This window comes from Artibeus jamaicensis, unplaced genomic scaffold (genome assembly GCF_021234435.1).
Source record: "Artibeus jamaicensis isolate MK-2021 breed Jamaican fruit bat unplaced genomic scaffold, CSHL_Jam_final contig_718, whole genome shotgun sequence".
NCBI lineage: Eukaryota > Metazoa > Chordata > Mammalia > Chiroptera > Phyllostomidae > Artibeus > Artibeus jamaicensis.
In genome coordinates, this window is record NW_026521936.1 from 2413378 (window position 1) to 2436125 (window position 22748).

The window sequence follows — 22748 nt, forward strand, 5'->3', positions numbered from 1 at the left end:
GAATGAAGCTGAGAGTTCACCACCAGACATGAAAACCGAGCTCTTTAAACCTGTGATGAGTCCGTGATACCGAAACAAAGATGGGCAAATACACAGAGACCACAAACGGGCCACGCCCGCACGGCCACCTGAGTGACGACAGAGGGCACCTGACCCTGCGGTGGAGAGAGAACTGTCTCTCGCTCATTGGTACAAGATACCTTATGGAGGAAGAAAGTCTTGGTCTCCAACCTTACACCAGCTGAATCACTTATTTAAATATGAAAAAAAAAAACCCACAGAGAAACAGCTTTATGATCTCAAAGTGGGCAAAACAAAACACAAGTGCTCACTATAGAAGAACAAATTAAAATTGAGACCTTTTGTTCATCATGAGACACCATTAAAATACTGAAAAGGCAGACCCAGAATGAAAGAAATCTACAATACCCATATCCGACCAAAGACTTCCCATTCTATTATAGAAAGAACGCTTGCAAAAGAATTTTAAAACAAGGGAAAATACTATGAAATGGCAAAAAAACAAAAACAAAAAATCTTAAACTGGCACCCCAAAAGATTGAATATATATATATATATATATATCCAATAAACAATATTAAAAGGTGTTCAATTTCACTAGCTATCAAATAAAACCATAATGTAATACCACATTTTAATTTTTTAAAGATTTTATTTATTTTTAGAGAGAGGGGAAGGGAGGGAGGAGAGGTAGAGAAACATCAATGTGTGGTTGCCTCTCAGGCGCCCCCTACTGGGGACCTGGCCTGCAACCCAGGCCTGTGCCCGGACTGGAAATCAAACCAACAACACTTTGGTTCACAGGCCAGCACTCAATCCGCTGAGCCACACCAGCCAGGGCAACATTTTTAAATGCTTGTTAACTTTAACTAGTATCCTTAGTAGATAAATATAATCGAGCTGACAGTTGGTCTGGTCCCTGGACCAATGAGATATTCTGGGACCTCACAAAAGAGTGCAGTGTAGGGACTGAGACTAGTTGTGTCCTCTCTTCACTGGCTAGTCACCACCAGCAGCAGAGGACATTCTAAGAGTTTTCATTGCTGCTCACGCACTGCCAGAGGGGGGATGAAAGTCCAGGGCGTCTGCAGTCCCCTGGTGCCCGGGAAGCTGCAGGTAGGACGGCAGCAGGTCAGCTGCCCACCTGGGACAGCCGGACGCAGCGTGGCGCTGCGGTGCTGCACGCCCCGGGCGGTTGCAGGCTCCAGCTCCCATTTCCTGTGAGGGGGAAACGCACACATGTAGAGACTGCTACCCTATGTTAAATCCCAGCCCAGAGATATACCGTCTCATCATAAAACTTGATATTAAGTGGTTGTTTTGTTAGCTATTCTGTAAAATCTTTTTCTTTAAGATTTTAATAATTTCTTAGAGAGAGAGGAAGAGAAGGAAGAAATATCAATTGGTTCTCTCTCGTGCCCCCTACTGGGGACCTGGCCTGCAACCCAGGCATGTGCCCTGACCAGGAATCAAACCAGCAACTCTTTTATCTGCAGGCCAGTGTTCAACCCACTGAACCACACCAGGCAGAGCTCACTTAAAAATCTTATAACCCATTTTAATTTCTTAAAGATGAGAGTTGCTCTTGTATATGTAGTTACAGTTTAACAGGAACAGGCTTTGCCTTTAAGAAGAACAAAGAACAGTACAGATTTGAATGACGGTTTGTTGACAAGCATAAATGCAGAGGCTAGTTGTTTAAGTGTGAAGCAACAGGTATTTTCGTTTGTTGAAATACAGCTCACGGCCACTACGTGTTTAGCACTCATTCCAAACACACCCATCAGTCCGCTCGACCTCCTACTCTGAGGCACTGCCAGCCAACGATCCAGGAGGTCAGGCTCCATGGAAACAGCTGCACCGACAGCTCCCCCGATGTCACCTTCTGGCCGGTGATCCTCCACTGTGATAACGCGGCCACCTGTGCATTTTGCATCGGAGACGATGGTGGCAGCATCCAGGGGCTTAGCGGTAAACAGGTCGATGACGTGGATCGAAATATCTGGTTTGAAAAGAGCATCAGCTGCTGCCAGTACTTCATGCTGAGTAACTCCAGCTCCAATAACTGTGACCTTGCCATTGACGCTGTGGTGAATGACCTTGGCTGGTCCAATCTCACAACTTTCTTGTGGGGTGTAAATAACGTCAGTTTCTGGGCGATTGGTCCGAATGCAGCGCATGCCCTTGGTATGGGCTGCCAGGAACACAGCATGCTCTGTGGAGACTGCATCACTTGGACAGAAAGTGGTGCGGTTGGGCATGGCTCTGAACATGGCCACTTCCTCCAGGGCCACCTGGGAGGGGCGATCTTCATCAACGGAAACCCTGCCGTGGGACCCAATAAGTTTGCTTCGAAAGATGTCTCCCGTCCGGATCCGATGAAGTGCTTGGGTCAAAAAGGCAGCGAAGGTGCTGGCAGAAGCAACGGTCCAACCACGGGTGGTGCATCCCAGTGCCACGATCACCGTGCACTGCTCGGCAGGAAAACACTTGCTGAAGCACTCAGGGTGCTTTTTCCTGAACATCTCAGAGAAGGCGGAGTTCTTGCTGCCGCCGCCCAGCACAAGGACTGCATGATTTTCACAGCCCAGCTTGGCCAGAGCCAAACCACGTGCTTTTCGAGCATTTACCTTGTCACTGACTTAGCAAGACGGTGGAGAGGTCATCTCTACGTCTGTGATGTTGATTCGAGGCGAGTCTCCAACACAGGGTTTTGGTTCGAGATGCCTGTTGCCCTCTATCTGGCTCTCAGTTAATTTGATAATTGCAGCTGCTCTTTCTGTTGGCCTTGGCTTTCTGTGGGAGCAACTTTCCTTGCAAGTTCCCCCAGCCAACACGGATGAGAGTAATCATGACTGAGACATGATGTGATCTGCTTGGGGAGGAGAGGTGGTGGCCAGTTTCCCAGAGGAAAAAGGAGTTGAGCCCCTTCCTCCAAGGGCTTTTATTGGGTTATAAATACACAGGAATACAGGGCGGCAAGGATCAAACACTAGATAACATTTCAAAGAAATCTGAGGGCTTAGTATGAGTCAGAGTCTGTCAGGAACACAGTTTTAGGGTTTCCTGCTCGAACCCTTAACATATGAATGAAAGCACTCTTAGCAGAGCAGATTTCACAGATTTATCAGGAAGTCTTTGTGGTGCTAGATTTTCCCCCAGGACACGCTCTAGCAAGGCAAGGAGCTGCACCTCTCCCCATCAGGTATTCAGGCTTAAGGGGATTTGAGCCAGGAAGCACTTCTCACAGAGAACATGGGGACCCGGGGTTTGACAAAGCGGGGTGGGGGGGGAGCAAAAGTCCATTGCTCTTTGTTGCAGCCCCCCAAGTCCTTCCATGAAGGCCTCCCAAGTGATCGAGTCTGGCTTAGGTTGCCCCCCACTGTGAGGGGTCTTACCCATCATTGACTTCCGACCAAGCTTTGGGGGCAGGGAGAGGAAACTGAGGCAGCGTTTGCTACCAGATACAAGCTTTGTCTCCTGCAGCTTGCATTCCAAAGGTCGTCTCTCACCCTTAGCCACAGGGAGTGGAGATACAATTCCTAGAACCAGGCAGAGCAGTCCACAACAGCTTTCCATGATGATTATCTGCATCCTCAGTGCTTGGAATATCCCAGCCTTTGAAGGTCTTGGCAGTTACAATAGTGGGCTTGTTATTCACTTGAGTGGCTTGCCAGAATATCTCCTGCAGCGTCTCAATGTCGTGGCCATTCATCACGTAAGCATTCTACTCAAAGACTTCACAGCGCTTCCAATAGGTGTCCACTGTTCTCAGTGGTCAAGACGCTTCTGTAGCCCAGGTTGTTCACGTCAAAGATGGCTATGAGATTATCCAGACTGTAGTGGGAACTGAGGGCCAGTGCCCCCAGATGGGGCCCCCGAGACTCACCATCTCTTAAGCAGCAGAACACCTGGTAGCTGGTGTTAGGGTGGTCAGTGACGCGGACTGTGAGGGAATTCACAAAGAGAAGAAAAGGCAGAGAGCAAATTTTTATTCACTTTCCAAGGAGGGGAAAGGGGCCTGGTGTGGAGCCATCCACCAGCAGGGAAATGTGGGGGCTTTGAGTTTTTACTGATTATAACTGAACCACAAAATGGTGGGGCGGGTGCTGTTGGGCTGCGAGGGGAGTTGCAACGCAGGAGGTTTCCTTGGCTTCGCATGAGCTGCAGTTTGCAACAGTGTTATCTTTTGCCTGTGGCTGTTGGCGGCCAAGTGCGGTGGTTAATCACTTCTGTTCTTCCTTCCCAGTAATTTCTAGTCCGGGGGACATAAGCTCAAAAGAGTAAAATGACAGTCATGTTTAACAAGGTCATAGGCCTGCTCAGCAAATGACACCGTCTCTGTCCTTTCGGCTGGCCTTGTCAAAGTCCTTGCCAGTATATGGCATCCCACACGCCCCCGGTCCTTGTCCAAGCCACCCGATTGCCATATCAACAAATGCCAGTCACTTGCAGAGGATGAACCGGCCGTGCCGCGGGTTCTCCGGGTCCTCCTGTCTGTATCTCATGACGTGAAAGAAACAGCACGGGCGTGGCAGCGTTGCTGCAGACACGGGGTGGCTGGGGCTCAAGGCGCACGTGGCCCTGAAGGAGCGGCTGTGCAAGCGGCTGGGCCAGCGCCCTAGCACCTGCAAAGTGTCCACGTCTGTCCTGGCTTCATCGGCCACGACAACGCTGGCCTCAGCGTCAGCTGCAGCCGCAACCCGTCCACTGTCTGAGGGGAAAATGGCTGCAGCCAACAATGCTGCACACCGTGAACCGAAGTATACACTGGTAGAACCAGTTTGGAAGATTGATAACTTAACAAATAACAATACTCTATAACTTAGCAATTCTGCTCATAGCTATGTATCTAGCAGGTATGTATATAGGTAGGTAGGTAGGCAGGTAGGCGATAATTTACCAAAAGACACGTACAAGAATGTCCATAACAGCAAGATCCCTGCCCTGGCTGGTGCAGCTCAGTGGATTGAGCGCTGGCCTGCGAACCAAAGGGTCGCCAATTTGATTCCCTGTCAGGGCACAGGCCTGGGTTGTGGGCCAAGTCCCCAGTAGGGGGCGCACAATACAGGCAACCACACACTGATGTTTTCCTCTCTTTCTCCTTCCCTTCCCCCTCTCTAAAAATAAATAAGTAAAATCTTTAAAAAAAAAAAAAAAAAAAAAGAGCCCGATTCCTAATAGCCGCAAACTGGAAACCATCCAAATTCCCATCTCCAGTAGAATGAATAAATTGTGGTAAATGTATCTAATGGGATATCCTACGATGGTGCAAATGAATGATCAACAAGTACATACAACAGGAAAGAATCGGATACGTGCAGCTTTCAGTGAAAGGAAAAAGAGACAGGTATCACATCACTTTGTTTATCTAAAGTTCCTTGACAAGCGTACTTCTCTATGATGTTAGAAGTCGGCTCTCGGGGTAAGGACAGTGACCAGAGCCAGCGGGAGGGCCCTTGCTTGGGCGCTGGAGCTGATCATGTTGTAGCCCAGTTCTGGGTTCCCGGTAAACAGGTTCATTCACTGCGTGAAACTTATTGAGGCCCCGGCTGGTGTGGCTCAGTGGATTGAGTGCCAGCTTGTGGACCGAAAGGGCATGGGTTTGATTCCTGATCAGGGCACATGCCTGGGTTGCAGGCCAGGTCACCAGCTGAGGGTGTGTGAGAGGCAGCTGATCCATGTTTCTCTCTCTTTCTCCCTCCCTTCTCCTCTCTCAGGAAAAAAAAACAAAAACAAACTTTATTTAATCCATTTCTCTGTGTATGTTTGTTTCAATAGTCGGTTGTTTTTAGAAAGGATCAGGAAAGTGAGCAAAAAACAGCAAAGAAGATTTGAAGTGAACAGTGAAGAAGGAGGAAAAGCAGAATGCAATGTCTTGAAAGCCACACAAAAGTAGTTTATTTAGAAGGGAGAGGTGTATCTGAGATATATAAAGAACTCTAACAACTCAGCAGTAAAAAGGCATACCTCTCCTTACAAATGGGTGAAGGATTTGAATAGACATTTCTCCAGAGCAGGTATGTGAATGGCTAAAAAGCACAGGAAAAAATGCAAAACATCATTAGTCGTTACGGAAACCAAATCAGAACCACAGTGAGATCGGACTCCCCTCCACTGGGACGGCTGTGCTGCAAAAGACAGGCAATAACAGGGCGTGCAGGGCACAGGCAGATGGGAACCCGCACACCCTGCCCTGCGGGTGAAGGGTGAAACGCCGCAGCCTGTGAGCAATAAGCACATGTCTCGGGTGGGGAGACATGCCCCTGGGGTATGCGGATTGCTTTGAGCTAAAGGCTCAAGAAAAATTTCTGCCCCTCCCTTAACTACCTAGAAGAATTTGAATTGGGGGCCTTGCCCATAATACGAGATTATCAGGATAACCTCTTTTGACCTAGCCGTAGGGCGGGGCAGACTCCTAATCACTAAACCTGCTCTCTCTGCAGAACCCTCAGACGCCCCGAGGCTTCTGACCCAGCCCCCGCTCAGAAGGCCACAGCAACCTACCCGCCTTCCCTTTCTGTCTCTGAATCCCTCATGTATGTGGGGCTTCTGACTTTCACGTGTCTGCCAGATCGGCATACGTTATGGACGTAAATTTAGTTATTTTCCCTTGTTATTCTTTCTCATGTCGATTTGATTATTGGACCAGTTGAAAGAACCTTGAGGGCAGAGGAAAGGATCTCCCCCCACAGCAGCACTGCTCATAAGGGTCAAAAAGTGAAAACAACCCAAATGTCCACCCACTGGTGAATGGATAAGCCAAGTCCGATATAACCACAGGATAGATTATTCTTCGGCAACAAATAGGAATGCAGTGCTGATACACACTGCAACACGGATGAAGCTCATAAACATTGTGGTAAGGAAAGAAACCAGCCACAAAAGGCTATCTCTCGCATGGTGCCGTTTATAAGGATGTCTAGAATGCGCAAACCTGTAGAGACAGAAAGCAGATTAGCCATTGCCTGGCCAGAGGGGGAGGAGAGAGTGGGAGGAAGGAGGAGTGACTGATAAATTTTCAAGGTCTTTTCGGGGGTGATGGAAATGTTCTAAAAGTAGGTTATGGTGATGATTGTACAACTCTGTAAATATACGAAAAACCCCTGAATTGTACAGTGTAAAAGGGTGAACTTTATGGCATACAAGTTTTATCTCAAAGTTATTTTTAAAAAGAAGGAAGGAGGAGTACTCCCACAGGGGAACAAAGATAAGGAAACTGGTTTAGACGGTCCCCCACTAAAAGACCCTACTCACAGGAAAAATGGAGTCAACTCATTCAGGGACAAAAGAAATCCTCTGTACGTGAAAAATGAAGACCCCTGAGCCACGAGTCTAAGCCTAAGGAAAGGCCCCCAGGAAGTCAGTTGCTTGAAAATGAAATCTGAAGGCCCAAAATGGCAACAAAGCATTATTGTTCTAGTATCACATTTAAAGCAAAAAACTTTGATGGATCTGCAAAAGGAAACACTACAAGCTTTTTTGATCGCTGCTCCTAAAAGGATAAGAAGTGGAGTCCGGGGAGGGAAAAGGGCAGAGATGCTGCCAAAGACAGACAAGTCGGTACTCTCTGGGCTGAAAGCACCAAGGCTGAGAAGTGAGTCAAAGGTTCAAATTCTCTGAAAACACGCGTGAGCTGGATAAAGTGAATCCAGGTTTTCCCATTGAATCCCAAGGTGTTTCGGTTTTAAAAGCATGGCTTACATTCTCTACAATATATATTAAAAATAATTAAGAATTGTTGCACCCGGGATGGTGTGGCTCAGTGGCTTGAGTGCCGGCCTGCAAACCAAAAGGTCGCAGGTTTGATTCCCAGTCAGGGCACACGCCTGGGTTGCAGGCCAGGTCCCCAGTAGGGAGAGTGTGAGAGGCAACCAACTGATATATCTCTCACACAACAATCTTTCCCTCCTCTTTCTCCCTCCCTCCCCTCTCTCTAAGAAGTAAATAAATAAGATCTAAACATAAAAAGTAAACACATATTGGCATATACAGACCTGTATGTGCACATATATGCAACAAGTAAATGTCTATTATTCATCTTTAAAAATACTGTTTTATTTAGTAAGTGACAAGCTTAAAAAACTCATCGCCTAAAAATACAGTGTAATTGGAGAAACCTGAAAGAGTTTTAAGTGTTTGCATAATATTTGAAAGCCTGAGTCACACAGGGGCATTCATTAACTCACTCAAATGACATTCACTCAACGCGGGCTTTGATCCATGCTCTGCTCAGACAAGATCGGGACCGTAGATGAGGCAGGAAGGGGAGGGACCTAAGATTCTCAGGAAAGGAGGGACAGAGGGGATGGCCACTTCTCCGGGCCTGTCAGTGTCACCACTGCCTTGGACTTCAAAATCAGTGTGCGTCGGCAGGACCCTGAGGCCAGGACCAGGCTCCGTGAGGTTCTGAGGGAGGGAGGGATGCCTGAGTTACTGGATGGGGTGGGCGAGCTTTGAGGCAGGACTCTCTGGAGAATAGATCTCGCCAACAACTAGATCCTGAGCTGGATTTTTTCCCTCTGTTCCGCTTCCAGGATGGTGCCCCTCCTCAAACTCTTCTACAAGGTCTGTTTAGGAGTATCCAGCCATGTAATATGAAACACAGAGACATTAATTGAAGAAGATACAAGAAATGTTGTACATAAGGCAATGACGCCTCAGTCCCCTTCAAAGGAGGCACCTTAGGACCTCACACAGTTCTCCCAGTCGCCATCAGCTGCCCCATTGTATTTTCCTGAATCTCCTCGAAGGTCTGAAATCTCTCCCCTTTCAAAGGTGATTTTAGTTTTAGGAGAAATCAGAAGTCACAGGGCACCAAATCTGGGCTGTAGGGGGGCTGAGTCACCTGGGTGATTTGATGTTTCAGCAAAAACCTCTGCACGAGACATGATGCATGAGTGGGCATGTTGTGATGAAGCTGCCAATCCCCAGTTGCCCACAGCTGCGCCGTCTGAGTCATCTGCATAGTTTCTGCAGAAGAATGCTCAGACTCAACACAAAGTTTGATGCACATTCGTTGCTCTACTCAGTCATTTTGGATGCGACGGCCACACAGTGCACATGCTCGCTCGATGGCATCTACCGCCCCCAGTGACCAGGACAGTGAACTCTGTCATGTCCACGCATGCGCATTCCAGTCCACTCTCCTTGGCTGCCAGGTTACATCGATGTCACACAAACTGTTCTTGTTATATTAACAATGACTGGACTTTTTCTGCACAGACCTCGTATGTCCTCAGTGGGTTAGACCTTCACAGTTCTCCATCCACCTGTGTCCTTGCACACCCGTGGGCCAGGGGCAGGGCACACACTCAGAGCTAACACTGTGACCTTGGCTGGCCCAGGATACCAGGCTGGACGGACGAGTAAGGCAATTCCTCTTCTTTTGCCACTATTTTGACACATGGCTTTGCGATTCTTAGTGCTTTAGTGAATGTTGACGAAAGACATTCCCTACCATTAAACGCAGAGCACGTTCTGATTCCATATTTTTAATATAAGAAACGTTTCCAACTGCAGAAATTCATTCCTAACTTGAGGAGAAAATATTTTCTCACTGATGAAACTGATCAAACTGGTGTATAATCTTTTGGGAAGAAAAGCAGTAGCAGTAGTAAAACTTCAGCTGGGAACCATATGTTTTTCAAAAGCAGCCACTTTAAAGGGAGGGCAATATGGCAGCGACAGAGCCAATAGATTCTGCAATGTTGTCACGCATCTCACCTGGGAAACTTTTGCCAAAAACATCACTGAGCTTAGAACAGGGCACTGAAAATGACCTTGTAAGTTACTTTTTGGATATAGTACTTTCATACAAAGATTATCCTAGGATAATCCTTTTAAAGATTTTTTAAAAATCTGTTTATTTTTAAAGAGAGGGGGAAGGAGAGAGAAAAACAGGGAAGGAAACATAAACGTGTGGTTGCCTCTGGTGCGCCTCATATTGCAGACCTGGCCCGCGACCCAGGTATGTGCCCTGACTGGGAATCGAACCCACGATCCTTTGGTTTGAAGGCAGGTATTTGAATCCACAGTAGCCAGGATTTCTTTTTATCCTCATATGAGGACATGCTTATTGATTAGAGAGAGAGGGTATTGGAGGGAGAGAGACATCCATATGAGAAAGAAATATTGACCAGCTGCTGCCCCCACCCCTGTGGAACAGGCCCAGATCAGGGACCAAACCCACAACTTAGGCATATGCCCTCCCCAGGAACTGAACCTGTGACCTTTTGGTTTATGGGACAACACTCCAAGTGAGCCACACCAGCCAGGGCATCATAGGATAATATTAAAAGAATAATCCACCCTGGCCGGTGTGGCTCAGTTGGTTGGGTCTTGCCCCACGAAGCAAAAGGTCACCAGTTTCATTCACAGTCAGGGCACATGCCTGGGTTGCAGGTTCAATCCCTGGTCGGGGCACGTTCAAGAGGCAATGGATGGAGGTTTCTTCCTCCTGTCGATTTTTCTCTCCCTCTCTTTCTTCCCCCTTTCCCTTCTCTCTACAAAATAACCAAGTGTAATCTTTAAAATATATATACGATGTAAACCTACATAGAGTGATATTTTCCAGTCTCCCATGATGCAGTATAAAATGAAAACAGTACATCATTAAGTGGCATGGGTCACGCGATCCCATTCATGTAAATACAAGTGAGCTCTGGGCTCCAACGCAGATGCGCACAAAGAAAAGTGTGCAGAAAGGGCCTGGAAGGGTGCACACCCCGCGGCATCCGCTCGGGGGCAGCCGCACCGGTGGCGTTTTAAACAGTGATCCTGGCCCCGGCAGGTGGCTCAGCGGGTCGGGGCGTCGCCCCGTGTTCCAAAAGGTCAGGGCACCTGCCTGGGTGGCGGGTCCCGTCCCCTGGGGGGGGGGCACGTGCAAGAGGCCACCGATCGGTGTTTCTCCGTCCGTCTGTCCTCCTTCCGCTCTCTCCGTAAACAAAGTCCGTAAACACGTCCTCGGTGGGGAGTTTAATAAAGAGAATGTGCACCATGCACTTCTCATTAATTGTCAGAGATCGTATTTTATAAGGCCACTTCTTAGATTTTAAGAGATATATTATGATAAAACACTCGGATAACATAAAACAGAATAATTAAGAAAATAAAAGCCACCAGAGATAGCCTCTTTTACTTTATTCTATTTGTATACGTGTGTGTATACACATAGACACACATACTTGTATACCTATTATTTTAAGGTACAGTTGACATATTGTGCATCTATTTTATAGCCTGATTGATTTTTATTGAATATTTTATCAGGAACATGTCATGTGCTTAGAACTTGAGAACATGTTTTTTAAATTATGAAATAATTCAAGCATACAAAAAGCATAGAAACTCACATACTGAACACACATGGGCCCACCACCCAGCTGAAGAGCAAACATCACGCGTGTAGCAAACTCCACTTGCACACTCAAGCCCCTCCCCCTCTCCCCCCTCCCCCTCCCCCTCCCCGCGTCTGCAGGAGCAGCACAGGGATTTGAGTCGGACATTTGTCGTTTCCATGCAGGGTTTTCTATGTATGGACAGAGAAATATACAGTATTTCTTCCCTAAAAACAGCTTTCGGGGCCTGATTCATGTTCTAAATTACAGAGATGCCGCAATTATTCAACTGGTCCTCTGCTGCTGGGCATTTTGGAACAAACAGCGTGTTTGCATTTCCTTCTGTCTGTGAAGTCAGGTAAAACGTGTTGCCACGAAGAGGAGCCATCTCTGCGGTGGCATCGCCGGCTCGGATCCCCAAACTCCGAAGCCAGCCGCATGATCCCCGGGGCTTTATCGGGCTCAGCTGTGAGAGGCCACGCTGTCCGAAGAAGCCCCACGAAAAGGCACAACAGACTTCTCTTTCCAAATCTAACTTTCTCCTCTAGAACACGGCAATTCCACACCTAGTGCTCTAACCTAATAAAGATCTCCTGTTCTCTCCAGGTTCAAGGTTCTCCGAATGTCAGGCATCTGTCACCTGACTGACATTTCGTCAAAATGACAGTCACTTCATGGAAGCCACTGCTAAGTGTATCAATTACCAGGAAGCATGACAAGAGAACAATACTCATCTGTGAATGAGGAAGCCAGAATTCCTATGTCCTCAGTCAGCAGTGGACCTTAAGAAGCAGTAACATACTTTAGCCATTGCTCAAACAATCTTTTTATTTCCTTTTTTTAAACTGAATTGGAGTTACATTAGTTAATAAAATATATAGGTTTTAGGTGTGTAACTCCATGACACATCACCTGCATATAGTATGGCGTGTTCACCACCCAAAGTCAAGTCTCCTCCACCGCCCTTCACCCCCTTCCCCTCTGGTGAGCACCCTGCTGTCGTCTGTGGCTATGAGGTCTTTTTTCTTTTCTTTCTTTTGCTTTATCCCTTCACCTTTATCACCCAGCCCTCCAAACCCCTCCCCTCGGACAGCTGTTCTATGTATATTTGAGTCTGTTCCTATTCTGTTCATTCATTTTGTTCATTAGATTCCACATATGAGTGAAATCATATAGTACTTGTCTTTCTCTGACTGGCTTATTTCCCTCAGCGTAATATACTCCACTGTGCAAACGAACCACAGCTTTCTTATCCACTCATCTACTGATGGGCACTTGGGCTGCTTCCCAATCTTGGTGACTAAATAACGCCGCAGTGAACATAGGGGTGCGTATGTTCATATGAATTAGTGTTTGCAAGCCTCCTTTTGAAATTGCCTTAAGAAACTGAATGTCCTAGAGGGTGACGAATGTCTTCCCTCGGACAGTAAGCTGTATTCACAAAAGCACCTAACAGGAGTCAGGAGCCAGAGCCGGAGCTGGAGCCAGGGACCAGGGTCGAGGGACACCAGCACCAGCACCCGCCCGTTCGTGACCGCTGCCTGTTATCACCGGTCGGAGTGTGGGCCATCTCACTTACAAAAATAGTTGGAATCACACCCCTTCTGGGGGCTTGATCACCCTGACACTTCCGTCAGCCATCCCTAAAGCCACCCCAAATATGACACTCTTGTTGAAGAAGCAAAACACACACCCTAGGTGCGGAGTAACTGTTGGCCCCTGGGTCCCAGGGAAGCCCTCGGGCTCCAGGGGTGGGGGGCGCTGTCTCCAGTTCATGCCCAAAGTCTTTTTCCTAAAAATAGACTTTTCAGAGGAATTATTTGTACAGCTTAAACCATGAAAAGGACAAGTTCTCAAATGACTGTTGAAAGCATTTCAAAGTCCAGAGGTTCATTTTGTTTGGATCAACGTGCAAAGGAGGAGGTGGGAAGCTGAAGGGTTCAGGTCAGATCAGGAAGAGGGTCCTTGAGGGTTTGCATTCTGGGAGGCTTCTCCAAATAGGGCTCCACGGGCCCAGTCAACCAGTCGGGGATGCAGAGCACATTAGAGAAGCAAGGAGGGAAATAAAAAAAAAGGTTCTTAAGAGGCACTGGGTCATGAAGAGCTCCCTGCACAGTCCCCAGCTGTGACAGGAAGTGAGGGGCCCTGGGGCTGGGACCTGCCAGGGAGGAACAGGAACGAGGTTTCAGGCTGCTGGTCCACTGCGGGCGTGGCTGGCCTGGGCCTCACTGGTTGGAGAGAACGGTGAGGCCCAGGGAGTATTTCAAAAATTCACATTTGTTTTGTAAAATGCATCCTTCTGCTAACAATCCAAATCCTCAGGATGCAGTAGGGCTCAAATGCAATTTAGATGAGCAATTTTCTGGATTACAGAACACACACACCTACGTCTTACAGAGTCGTGCATGGTCTCATTTTACAGCATGTGCATACATGCATCGATTTGGCGGCCACGATGGCAGTGTCTTCACAGGGGCTGTGGGGGCAAACACGAGAGTGCTGGATGACTCTAATTAGGTTCAAATCCCAGTCCTGTTAGCTGTGCCTCCCAGGACTTAAGTTTGTCATCTGTGAAACAGAAAGAATAAACAATTCCTCCTTCACGGGGTTGCTGTGAAGATTAAAGGCAAAGAAAGCCCGTGAAGAGCATGGCCATTGTATTCACTGTTGCTGTTCAAAGATACCAGCCATTAGCACACGATGAATCCTGTGCACAGACAGACAACAACGGAATAATTGTCCTTATTCCCAGAGATGCCAGGCTCGCTCTAGAAGGGCACATACGTAGGATAGAGGTGGATGATGAGCTATTTAAAAGCATTGTTGAGTCGATTCTTCTAGCCTGAACATGTTCGGGAAGAGAAATTTCATCTTTCACAGTAGGAGTCCCAGGCATCTTTCCCTCAACTCTTAGTTCTGTCCGGTTCTAAGAACTAAGAGTTAGAACGATGTCGGAAGCAGGTCCTTTGTTACCAACTTGCTTCCCTTTCACAGCATCATTGCTCTAAACCCTTCCTCCACCCCCTTTCCTGTGACCTTTGCCTTGTGGCTTTGCAGTGCCTCCCGGCCAGCAGTGAAGCTCATTTCTGCTCCATGGACACTGGGCTTGGCTCTATGACTCAAGTTTGGCCAATGGCACATCAGTGGAGATGATACAAGCAAAGGCCTGACATGTGCACTTGGACTTGCCCTGTTGCATCCTGCCCTTCTGTCATTGCCATGAGAAAAACATGTCCCAGCCGGCCTGCTGGTCCAAAAACTGTGACACAGACCTGGGTCCAACATTCAGCTTGGAGCCAAACCCAGCCAAGTGCCAGTTAGACCAACTGGCCACGGACACTGGTAAAGACATTGGCGCTGTTTAAACCGCTGAGTTTTGGAGGGTTTGTTACACAGCAAAAGCTGACTGATAAACTCCCAACCCTTCAGCATATGGGGATAATGCACAGACAGAATGAGAGAGATTTGTAACATAGTATATAAATCTGTATAAATAGCACAGAAATACATGTGACTAAACTTACTGGACACAGGCTAACAATTCAGTGGCTTTTTTCTTCCTCAAATTTTCCAAGTGACTTATAGGTCAAAATGGTGCTTTATCAGAGTATAAAAAAATAAAAAATTTAAACCTTAATTAGTGGATTTGTCTTTTATGCTAGTACAGAGGCCATAAGATGAAACAGCACACAAGTTTACGGAGATAGAAACACCGGGAACAGAGAAGCATGGAAACCTGACATTGACCTCTACTTCAGTGGGGAGCAGAGGGACAGCCTCTGCCGCTTTCATGACTTTCGTTCATTGATTTCGGGATTACTAATAAAAAATCAGGTAACGTCTACTACCCCTAATATCAGGAAGAGAACTATTTAAGTTCAGAAAATCACTCTTTTTCTCCTGATTTTTCCCACACATTTCCTGAATGCACATTTAGGAGGCTGTAATAATAATAGGGTTCATGCTGCCCAGTGAAAACATCATCTAGCTACTAGTGGTGCATTTGAACCAACAGAATCAACTGACTTGACTTTAAGCTGCAAAAGATTATTTACTGTATCTAGTGAAGTGCACTTGGCCGCAAGTAGCAGAAACCCTCTACTAACTGTAACTTAAGCCAGAAGAATGTTTATTGCTTACTTAATGACCAGCTCAGACACAGTCCATATCAGAATTGGCCTGCCAGGTTACCACTGTCATTAAGGACCCAGGCTCCTTTTGTCTCTCCATTTGGCATATTGGCCTATCACCCACAATGCATGTCACCTCTAGGTCACAAGATGGCTGCTGCAGTGCCAACCATCACATGCAAGTTCAAAGCAGAAAGCAAAGGGAAGGGGTAGAGTCAGCCACTACTTTCTCATGGAGAAAGAAAGCAAAACCTCTCCAGAAACTTCCTTGCAGACTTCCTCTTACCTCTCATTAGCAAGAAATAGAACACGAGCCCACGACTATAAAAGAAAAGTTAGTGAAAGGGAGGATGGGAAGTTTGCAAGCTAATAAAAGAGGATCTGATGGTCATGATGAGTGTTGAAATATCTCGAGTCACTCCATCCGGGCAGGCCCACTGTCTTCTTAAGCAAAGTCAGGGCTCTGTCCGCAGAAGGAAGAGAAGAAATGAGTCTGGGCACCCCACGTCTGCACATCGCTGTAGCTGCGCTCCGCTGTCTCCGCTGTCTGAGGGAGGCAGGACCACAGAAGACATGGGATTATGGTTTAACCTTTGGTTTCCTTCGTTATCGCTATGTTTGTTGTTGTGAGACAAGCTGAGCTCCTCTGAGCATCTGAGGAACTAACAGGTACCGCCCTGCTCACCAGTTTTCAAGCAGGGCACATCACGGAATGCCCGGAGCCCCTGAAACCCCTCCATGGGCAACTAAGTCAAGAAATCCACCCAAAGTCAGTCTTTCTTTCAACCCGGTCCCCACAGTGCACAGCATCCGGGGTGGGCGCTGCAGTTCCAGTGGGGCCGTGTTGCACGTCTGATGGCTGCTGTTCCGAGTTTGGTGGCGTGGCTCCTCTCTGCGCCTGAACTTGGAATGACCGCCCTGACAGCATCAACAGCGGTTCATTATGTTGAAAGTAAAACGACTAAAATGAATACTTTGTTCCTACGTCAAAGCATTCTCATTATCAAGTATCTAGTTGCAGAATATTGCCCTCAGTCACCTGCATGGGCCCAGCTCCCAACACTAACAATCTGAGACAATCTGCTGATAATCTCACTTGGGTCACGGGGAGGTAGAATGGATAATGTCATTAAGTAATTACATAATACGTGACGACTTTTATTTATTTTTATTGAGTCTACTGGGGTGACGATTAATAAAACTATGTAAGAAGTTCAGGCATACGATTGGATAACACATCATCTGGATATTGTACTGTGTGTTCACCACCCCAGCTGAAGCCTCCTTCCTTCCATCAGAGGGTAGAAGAGCAAAAGTTATTTTGAAGTTGAATCCTGACTCCATGTTTCAAAAAGTAAGATCAGACATTGCCTGTGATGTCCCAAATCACACCAGACACCCTGCGAAAACAGAATATGGTCTTTCAGATGAAGCTGTTAGCACACAACATTGTATCAGTTTCGGGTACAAGAAACAATAGTCTGAGAAACACGCACACTGCTTGCCTCTGCTTTGATCTAAAATCGGGACATTGACTCCCGAGCGTGGCTTGTGGGACCAGTAGCCTTACTGTGTAGTCACCTCTGGTAGTAACGTGAGATGGATTTCTGGTAATAACATGATGGTGATTCCAAGTTCATTGTTAGGCGGGGGGGTGTGGGGGGGCTATAAAGAGAATAATAGAAGATGTAAATATTTTTTGTCTTTTTCCTGACGACATTAGAAGACTTTGCGCTTCGATTTTCTTTCCTTCTTTGTCGGGCCAATATAGCTGACTTGTGCAACTCGATGCTTGTTGAAAAATCTAAGTTCAGCCTGGTTCAGCTTCTCACGTTTCCCCTCCAACAGCTGGCACTCTCCCGGCTCCTGCCCTGGGTCTCTGCAGGAGTCTGTACTTGGTGCTCTCATGAATCCGCGTGTGAGCAGCTCTGAAACCTCCCCCAAGGCAGATGCAGGGGTCAAGGCAGAGAGCCCGCTGAACCTGATTTTAGGTGGACAGAGGGCGGAGTGAAGCACTGAGCCCACCCCCTTCCCCCGTGAACCCACGGTTCGTCCAAGGAGCATCTGGGATCCTATTTCCTCCCGTCGTCGGCCGGTGATGGAAAGCAGATGCCTGCTGCAGGCTGCCGCGATTGCGGCCTTGCACGGGCCCCTCACCCTTCCTTGCAGCCCAGCCAGGGCGCACGCCGCCCTGAGGTCCCTAGTTCCCCGCAGCCCTAGCGGCTTGAGAGAGAGGACTCCGGCCTTTACAGGGCGGCTGTCCTACGGTTCTTGGTTCCAGGGATAAGAGGACGGGATTTCTCCCTGAACAGTACCACAAATACAGCACCGTCACATGTACTTTTATTCCCTCCCTCCCTCCCTTCCTTCCTTCCTTCCTTCCTTCCTTCCTTCCTTCCTTCCTGCCCACCCTCCCTCCTTCCCCCTTTCTTTCTTTTCCATCTACGCTTCCTTCTCCCCTCTTTCTACACCATTTTACAGCAGAAATCTGCTGTACTAGTAGTCATTTAAAAGCTATTTCACTCTGCTGTTCAAGATGTCCCATATAACAGGGCTTGTAGTCCATATTATGAAAATTTATTTCCATACGTCTGAACTAACAATTTCAAAGACTCCGATGCACATAAAGTTAATAAACCCGAACTCTGCTTGATAGCATGACTGTGGCGAATGCCACAAATTGAAATCACTGTTGCAGCCCAAATATATTCCCATTTTGAAAAGAGGTGGCTTTCCTAACCTAATGAGCTCTGGCCCTGCAGTGAGCAGCCTGGGCGTGGGGGTGGGGTGAACCGCAAGGGCCAGTTCTGGGCCCACGGGACGCCTGGGTTAAGACAGCAGCACGAGGTCTCCAGCCGGGTCCATGGAGCTGCCCTGGGGACAGCCCAGAGTGGGCGGGACTCACAGGAACCCTGGGCAACCCGGTTTCGTGCATCAGGAGGGGGTGGGGACCAGGCAGCTGCCCAGTGCCTGGTACTCACTTTAGGTGCATCATTCCCTTTCATCCTCACCCAGCGCATATGAGGGAGGGAGGTTTCACTCCACAGACGGGGAAACTGAGTCCTGTGGGAACTCCTTGGTCAGCAGTCCTTGGCCCGTCAGCCACCTGGTGGCTCAGACCCTACTTATCTCATTCTGCCCTTTCCCATCCTTGGCATTGGGCCGCCCGTATAGAAGGCACTGATTTAATACCTAAATATTCAGCCCTTCCCTGACTGTCTTTCTGCTGGGCTCTAATAAGACCTTAACTAATTAAGGGTGCTCTCCATCTCCTTCCAGGCGGGGGATTACCCATAAGCCTCCAGTTCCCTGATGCCAATCAGGACGACATCTGTGCCTCAGTGCCCATTCCCACAACTGTAAGAGGCTCCCGGGGCCAGGTTCCCCGTCCCGCAGCCCAGGCCCTACAGTGGGGACTCCAGCTCTCTTTATCGGGTTTCTGCAAGCAAGGCAAACACATGACCTCTAGTCTCTTTCCTCCATTGCACTCACACCGCCCCCTCCAGGTATCGTAACAACAACACTGTGCCCCGTGTCCTCCGGAGCGTTTGATAAGAGCGCGCACAGATGGCCCAGTGATCGGAGTCCTATTATTTCTGACCTTACATCTGCGTTGGTCAAATTAATTCCTTCTGGGGTGAGATTTATAGGTATTTCACAATCACTATAACAACAAGGAGAGAATCTTTACATTTTCTGTTCTAACTGACCCAGTTATACCCTTTTGCGTCTAAAAAGGCAAAAAGATTGTTTCTCAAAGTACCGGAGAAGTGGAGGCCATTTGTGCAGGATCAGGCGATGCTACTGAGTTTTCACTGCTCCCTGCCCACCTCCAGCACTCCACTGCTGCTCATCCTTCTCCGTCCTCCAAGTGCTAAATAGTATGTGTTAAACTAATGCTTTTTACCTTCTAATTCGGAAAAACTCTAGACAGAAAAAAATAGTACATAGATTTTATTCATTTACTTTTAGAGAGAGGGGAAGGGAGGGAGGGAAGCACCCATGGGCTGCCTCTCGTGCACGCCAGCCTGGCCCTGAACCTGCCCTGAGTGGAAACAGCACCAGACCCTCTGCTCTGCGGGACAGCACCCAGCCCACTGTGCCGCACCAGTCAGGGCAGGGTACGTTTGTTAAAGCCGAGGGCGGCGGGACAAGGAAGGGCTTAGCACAGAATCAGCAACAGGGGAGCCTTGCCTGGGCTGCCTTAGCAGTCAAAGAAAAGGGGGTTTTGGGGGCAGGTGCAGGGGGTCAGCCTGGGACAGCGGCCAGCTGCCTTAGAGCTTAGAAGGCAGGAGCCTGTGGGTCAAGAAGTGGGCAAAACGAAGGGAAAGGGAACGGCTCAGGCTGTGCCCCAGAGGGAGAGCCCCTGTGCTAGGTCCTTTGTCTTTTTCTCTCTCTTGCAGGAGGGGCTCTTAGGAGAGGTCTCAGGGGAGGGTTTCAGTGGAACATTATCACTTCTCCGGGTGTGTTTTCAGGATCAAGGTGTCCACCGACTGGTCAGCGCCAGGCAAGGGGTCTCTGGTCACTGCGGTTGGTTCTGGAGCTGCCGGCCTGGCTTTGCTGCTTTTCCGGGCCAGGAGCTGACACTCCGCTGGGGCCCAGATGTCGTCTCCGGGGAGGCGACCTCTGTCTCTGCCTGTAAACCGCTCCACCACTGCGTTTGGCTGCCTCAGTTTCCCCACTCCACCTGCCGAGCAGTTTTCCTGGCCTCTAACTATCCTGTCTCATCACTGGAAAGCTTGTCCCAGGACACTGCGGCGGGGGGACACGGTGCTCGGGCCCAGACAGTGTCCCAGGCCAGCCACCCCTCGGGAAAAGCAAACGTGTCTAGAGACACCCATGGCCAGGATGGCTCGAGACCCAGAACCCTACCCTCCCACACGCAGAGAGAAAAAAGGAAGAGCAAGAGGGAAGGCTTCCGGACTCCGTCCCCCCAGGCTGCAGGCACTTTCTCCCTGCTGAACTTGTAAAGTTCCTACTTATTTTCTTGTCTCGGCAGCCGGCACGCAGGGCCCCCAGCAGGCGTTGAAGGAAGCTCGTTGAATAAAGATTGTGAGGCCTTCAGGGACCATGTGTCCTCATCAGCCTGGGAGTCGCCGAACGCAGTGTAACAGTTGCAGTGAGTGATTCAAACGCAAGGAGGGAGGAAATGCCGCCCGGGCCTCCTGCGCTGCAACCCAGGGGTGAGAGGGGCTCTGGGGGACACCTGGTCGGAGACGGAGATGGTCCCTTCTTCACTTGGAGCCCTTGGGGGCCTCATTAGCTCCTCTGGGTCCCAAAGAAGACATTGCTACCCTGAGAGATGCTTTCTGCAGCTCAGTCTGGCTCATCAGAATCACCAGTGTGGGGCGACGGCTCAGAACGTCTCAAAGAACTGCCCCCCACTCGCTAAGACTTGGCTTTAAAGTGAGTCCCACTCCTTGGAGGGTGTGGCTGATAGAGCAGAGGCCGCCCAGTTCCTGGCCAGGGTCCCGCCGGCTGAGCGGTTTCCACCTCCCGTCTCTGCGGAGTGGCCGCTCTCGGGACACTGCCATCCTGTCAGAAACCCAAATCACACGGAGAGGCCACAGTGTGCGCTCCGGACCACAGCCCCAGCTCGGCCTCCGGCTGGGGACAGTGTCAATGGTGGCCCCGTGGCCATGCCACCTGGGACATCTGTCGAGCCTCCCAGTGACTCTGGTCCCAGCCGTCGTGGGAGGGAGCCTGACAGAGAAGGACCCGCTGAGTCCGGTCGAACCACAGAGGAGGCGGGAGCACTGTGCTCACTCCTGGGGCTGCCTGACCCCGGGGCCCTGGGACCCCCAGCACCACAGACTGTGTGGCTCCAAACGTCGTCGTCTCACAACTCTGGAGCCCTCAAGTCCCAAATCAAGGTGTCCGCAGGGCTGCGCTGCCTCTGAGACTTCTAGGGGAGGGCCCTTCCTTGTCTCTTCCAGCAGCGGTGGCCTCAGGCTCACCTCGGCTTCACGACAGCATCACTCCAGCCTCTGCCTCCTTCTTCCCGCTGTCACACAGCCGTCCTCCCTCCGGGGGTCTCTGTGTCTGAACTTCCCTCTTAGAAGGACACCAGTTGTATCGGGTTCAGGCCCAGCCTGGTGACTGCGTCTCAGCTGGGAGCATCTGTGAAGACCCTGTTTTCAAATCAGTTTGATTCAGAGGTATTGGTGGTTAGGACGTGTGTGTGTGTGTGTGTGTGTGTGTGTGTTTGGGGGGGTACTCAATTTAACCCATTACAAGAGGTGATAATAAATTGTTGTAAGGCCCTTCGTTTTGGAGAAGTTTGTTCTGCAGCAAGAGAAACCAGAGCACTGGCTGCCACCCCCTCGGTGCACAGCTGGCCCATATCTGGGTGTCTGGGGGCAGCCAGTGTGTGGTTTACAAGTGGATGCGCACACCCTGACCGGTGCGGCTCAGCTGGTTGGACGTCATTCTGCAAGCGAAGGGGCGTGGGTTCGATTCCCAGACAGGGTGCATGCCTGGGTTGCGGGTTCGGTCCCAGTCGGGGCTTGTGCAAGAGGCACCTGACTGATGCTTCTCTCTCCTTCTCCTTCCCTCTCTCTAAAAATAAATAAACAAAATCTTTATTTAAAAAGTGGATATGCAGGTAACTGAAATAAATAGAAGTTTGACTTGGTTTTAGCACAGAGTTGTTTTGGGTTTTTTTCCTCTTCTTGTGGTATTTTGTTCATTAATCTCTAGGTACTTTTGTACAAAATTCACTGTCTTTATTCTAAGCCTATTGTATAGGAAGAGTACAGGAAGTGTGGGAACAGGAAGACTCATGCCTGTCCCTGACTAGCTGTGTGATCTCAGGCAGGTTAACCAGCCTCTCTGGGCATTAGTGCCATTCACCCACCATTTATCAGGATCCTGCCATGCGCTGGTGGAAGGGGACCAAGAGTTCACGCAGCCCAGCCTCTCACTTCACACATCAGGAAGCTGAGCCCTGGGCGGTGAAGGGGCTGCCAGTCACACGGTAGCTGACACTATTCTTCTGTGAAGCGACGGGTTTGGCACAAATGTCCTCAAAGGCTCTCCCTAGTCATTAAACTGACTCTGATGCTAAAACCATAAATCTATACTTTACCCATTTTGAATTTTAAAAAAACACGACATTTGATTCAGCTGAGTGACTGCATTTCTGAGCCTCAGACACTGGGGCTGCAAAACTGGGCCGCCACAATTTCCTTGACTTTGATGCTCATGAATTACGAAGCCAGTGAACAGAAAGTTTCGTCGAACCCTCAGGAAACTACGG

General features: G+C 48.9%; 1 protein-coding gene across 1 annotated transcript; it reads right to left on the bottom strand.

Annotated features, from left to right (window-relative positions):
- Nucleotides 1-1058: 1058 nt before the first annotated feature.
- On the bottom strand, nt 1059-21919 carry LOC119050988 (transketolase-like protein 1). The gene is given in 6 exon segments (XM_053671847.1): nt 1059-1239; nt 1684-2808; nt 3588-3788; nt 3790-3943; nt 4379-4711; nt 21892-21919. Coding segments are annotated over 6 exon segments (2022 nt in total).
- Between the last annotated feature and the right edge of the window lie 829 nt (nt 21920-22748).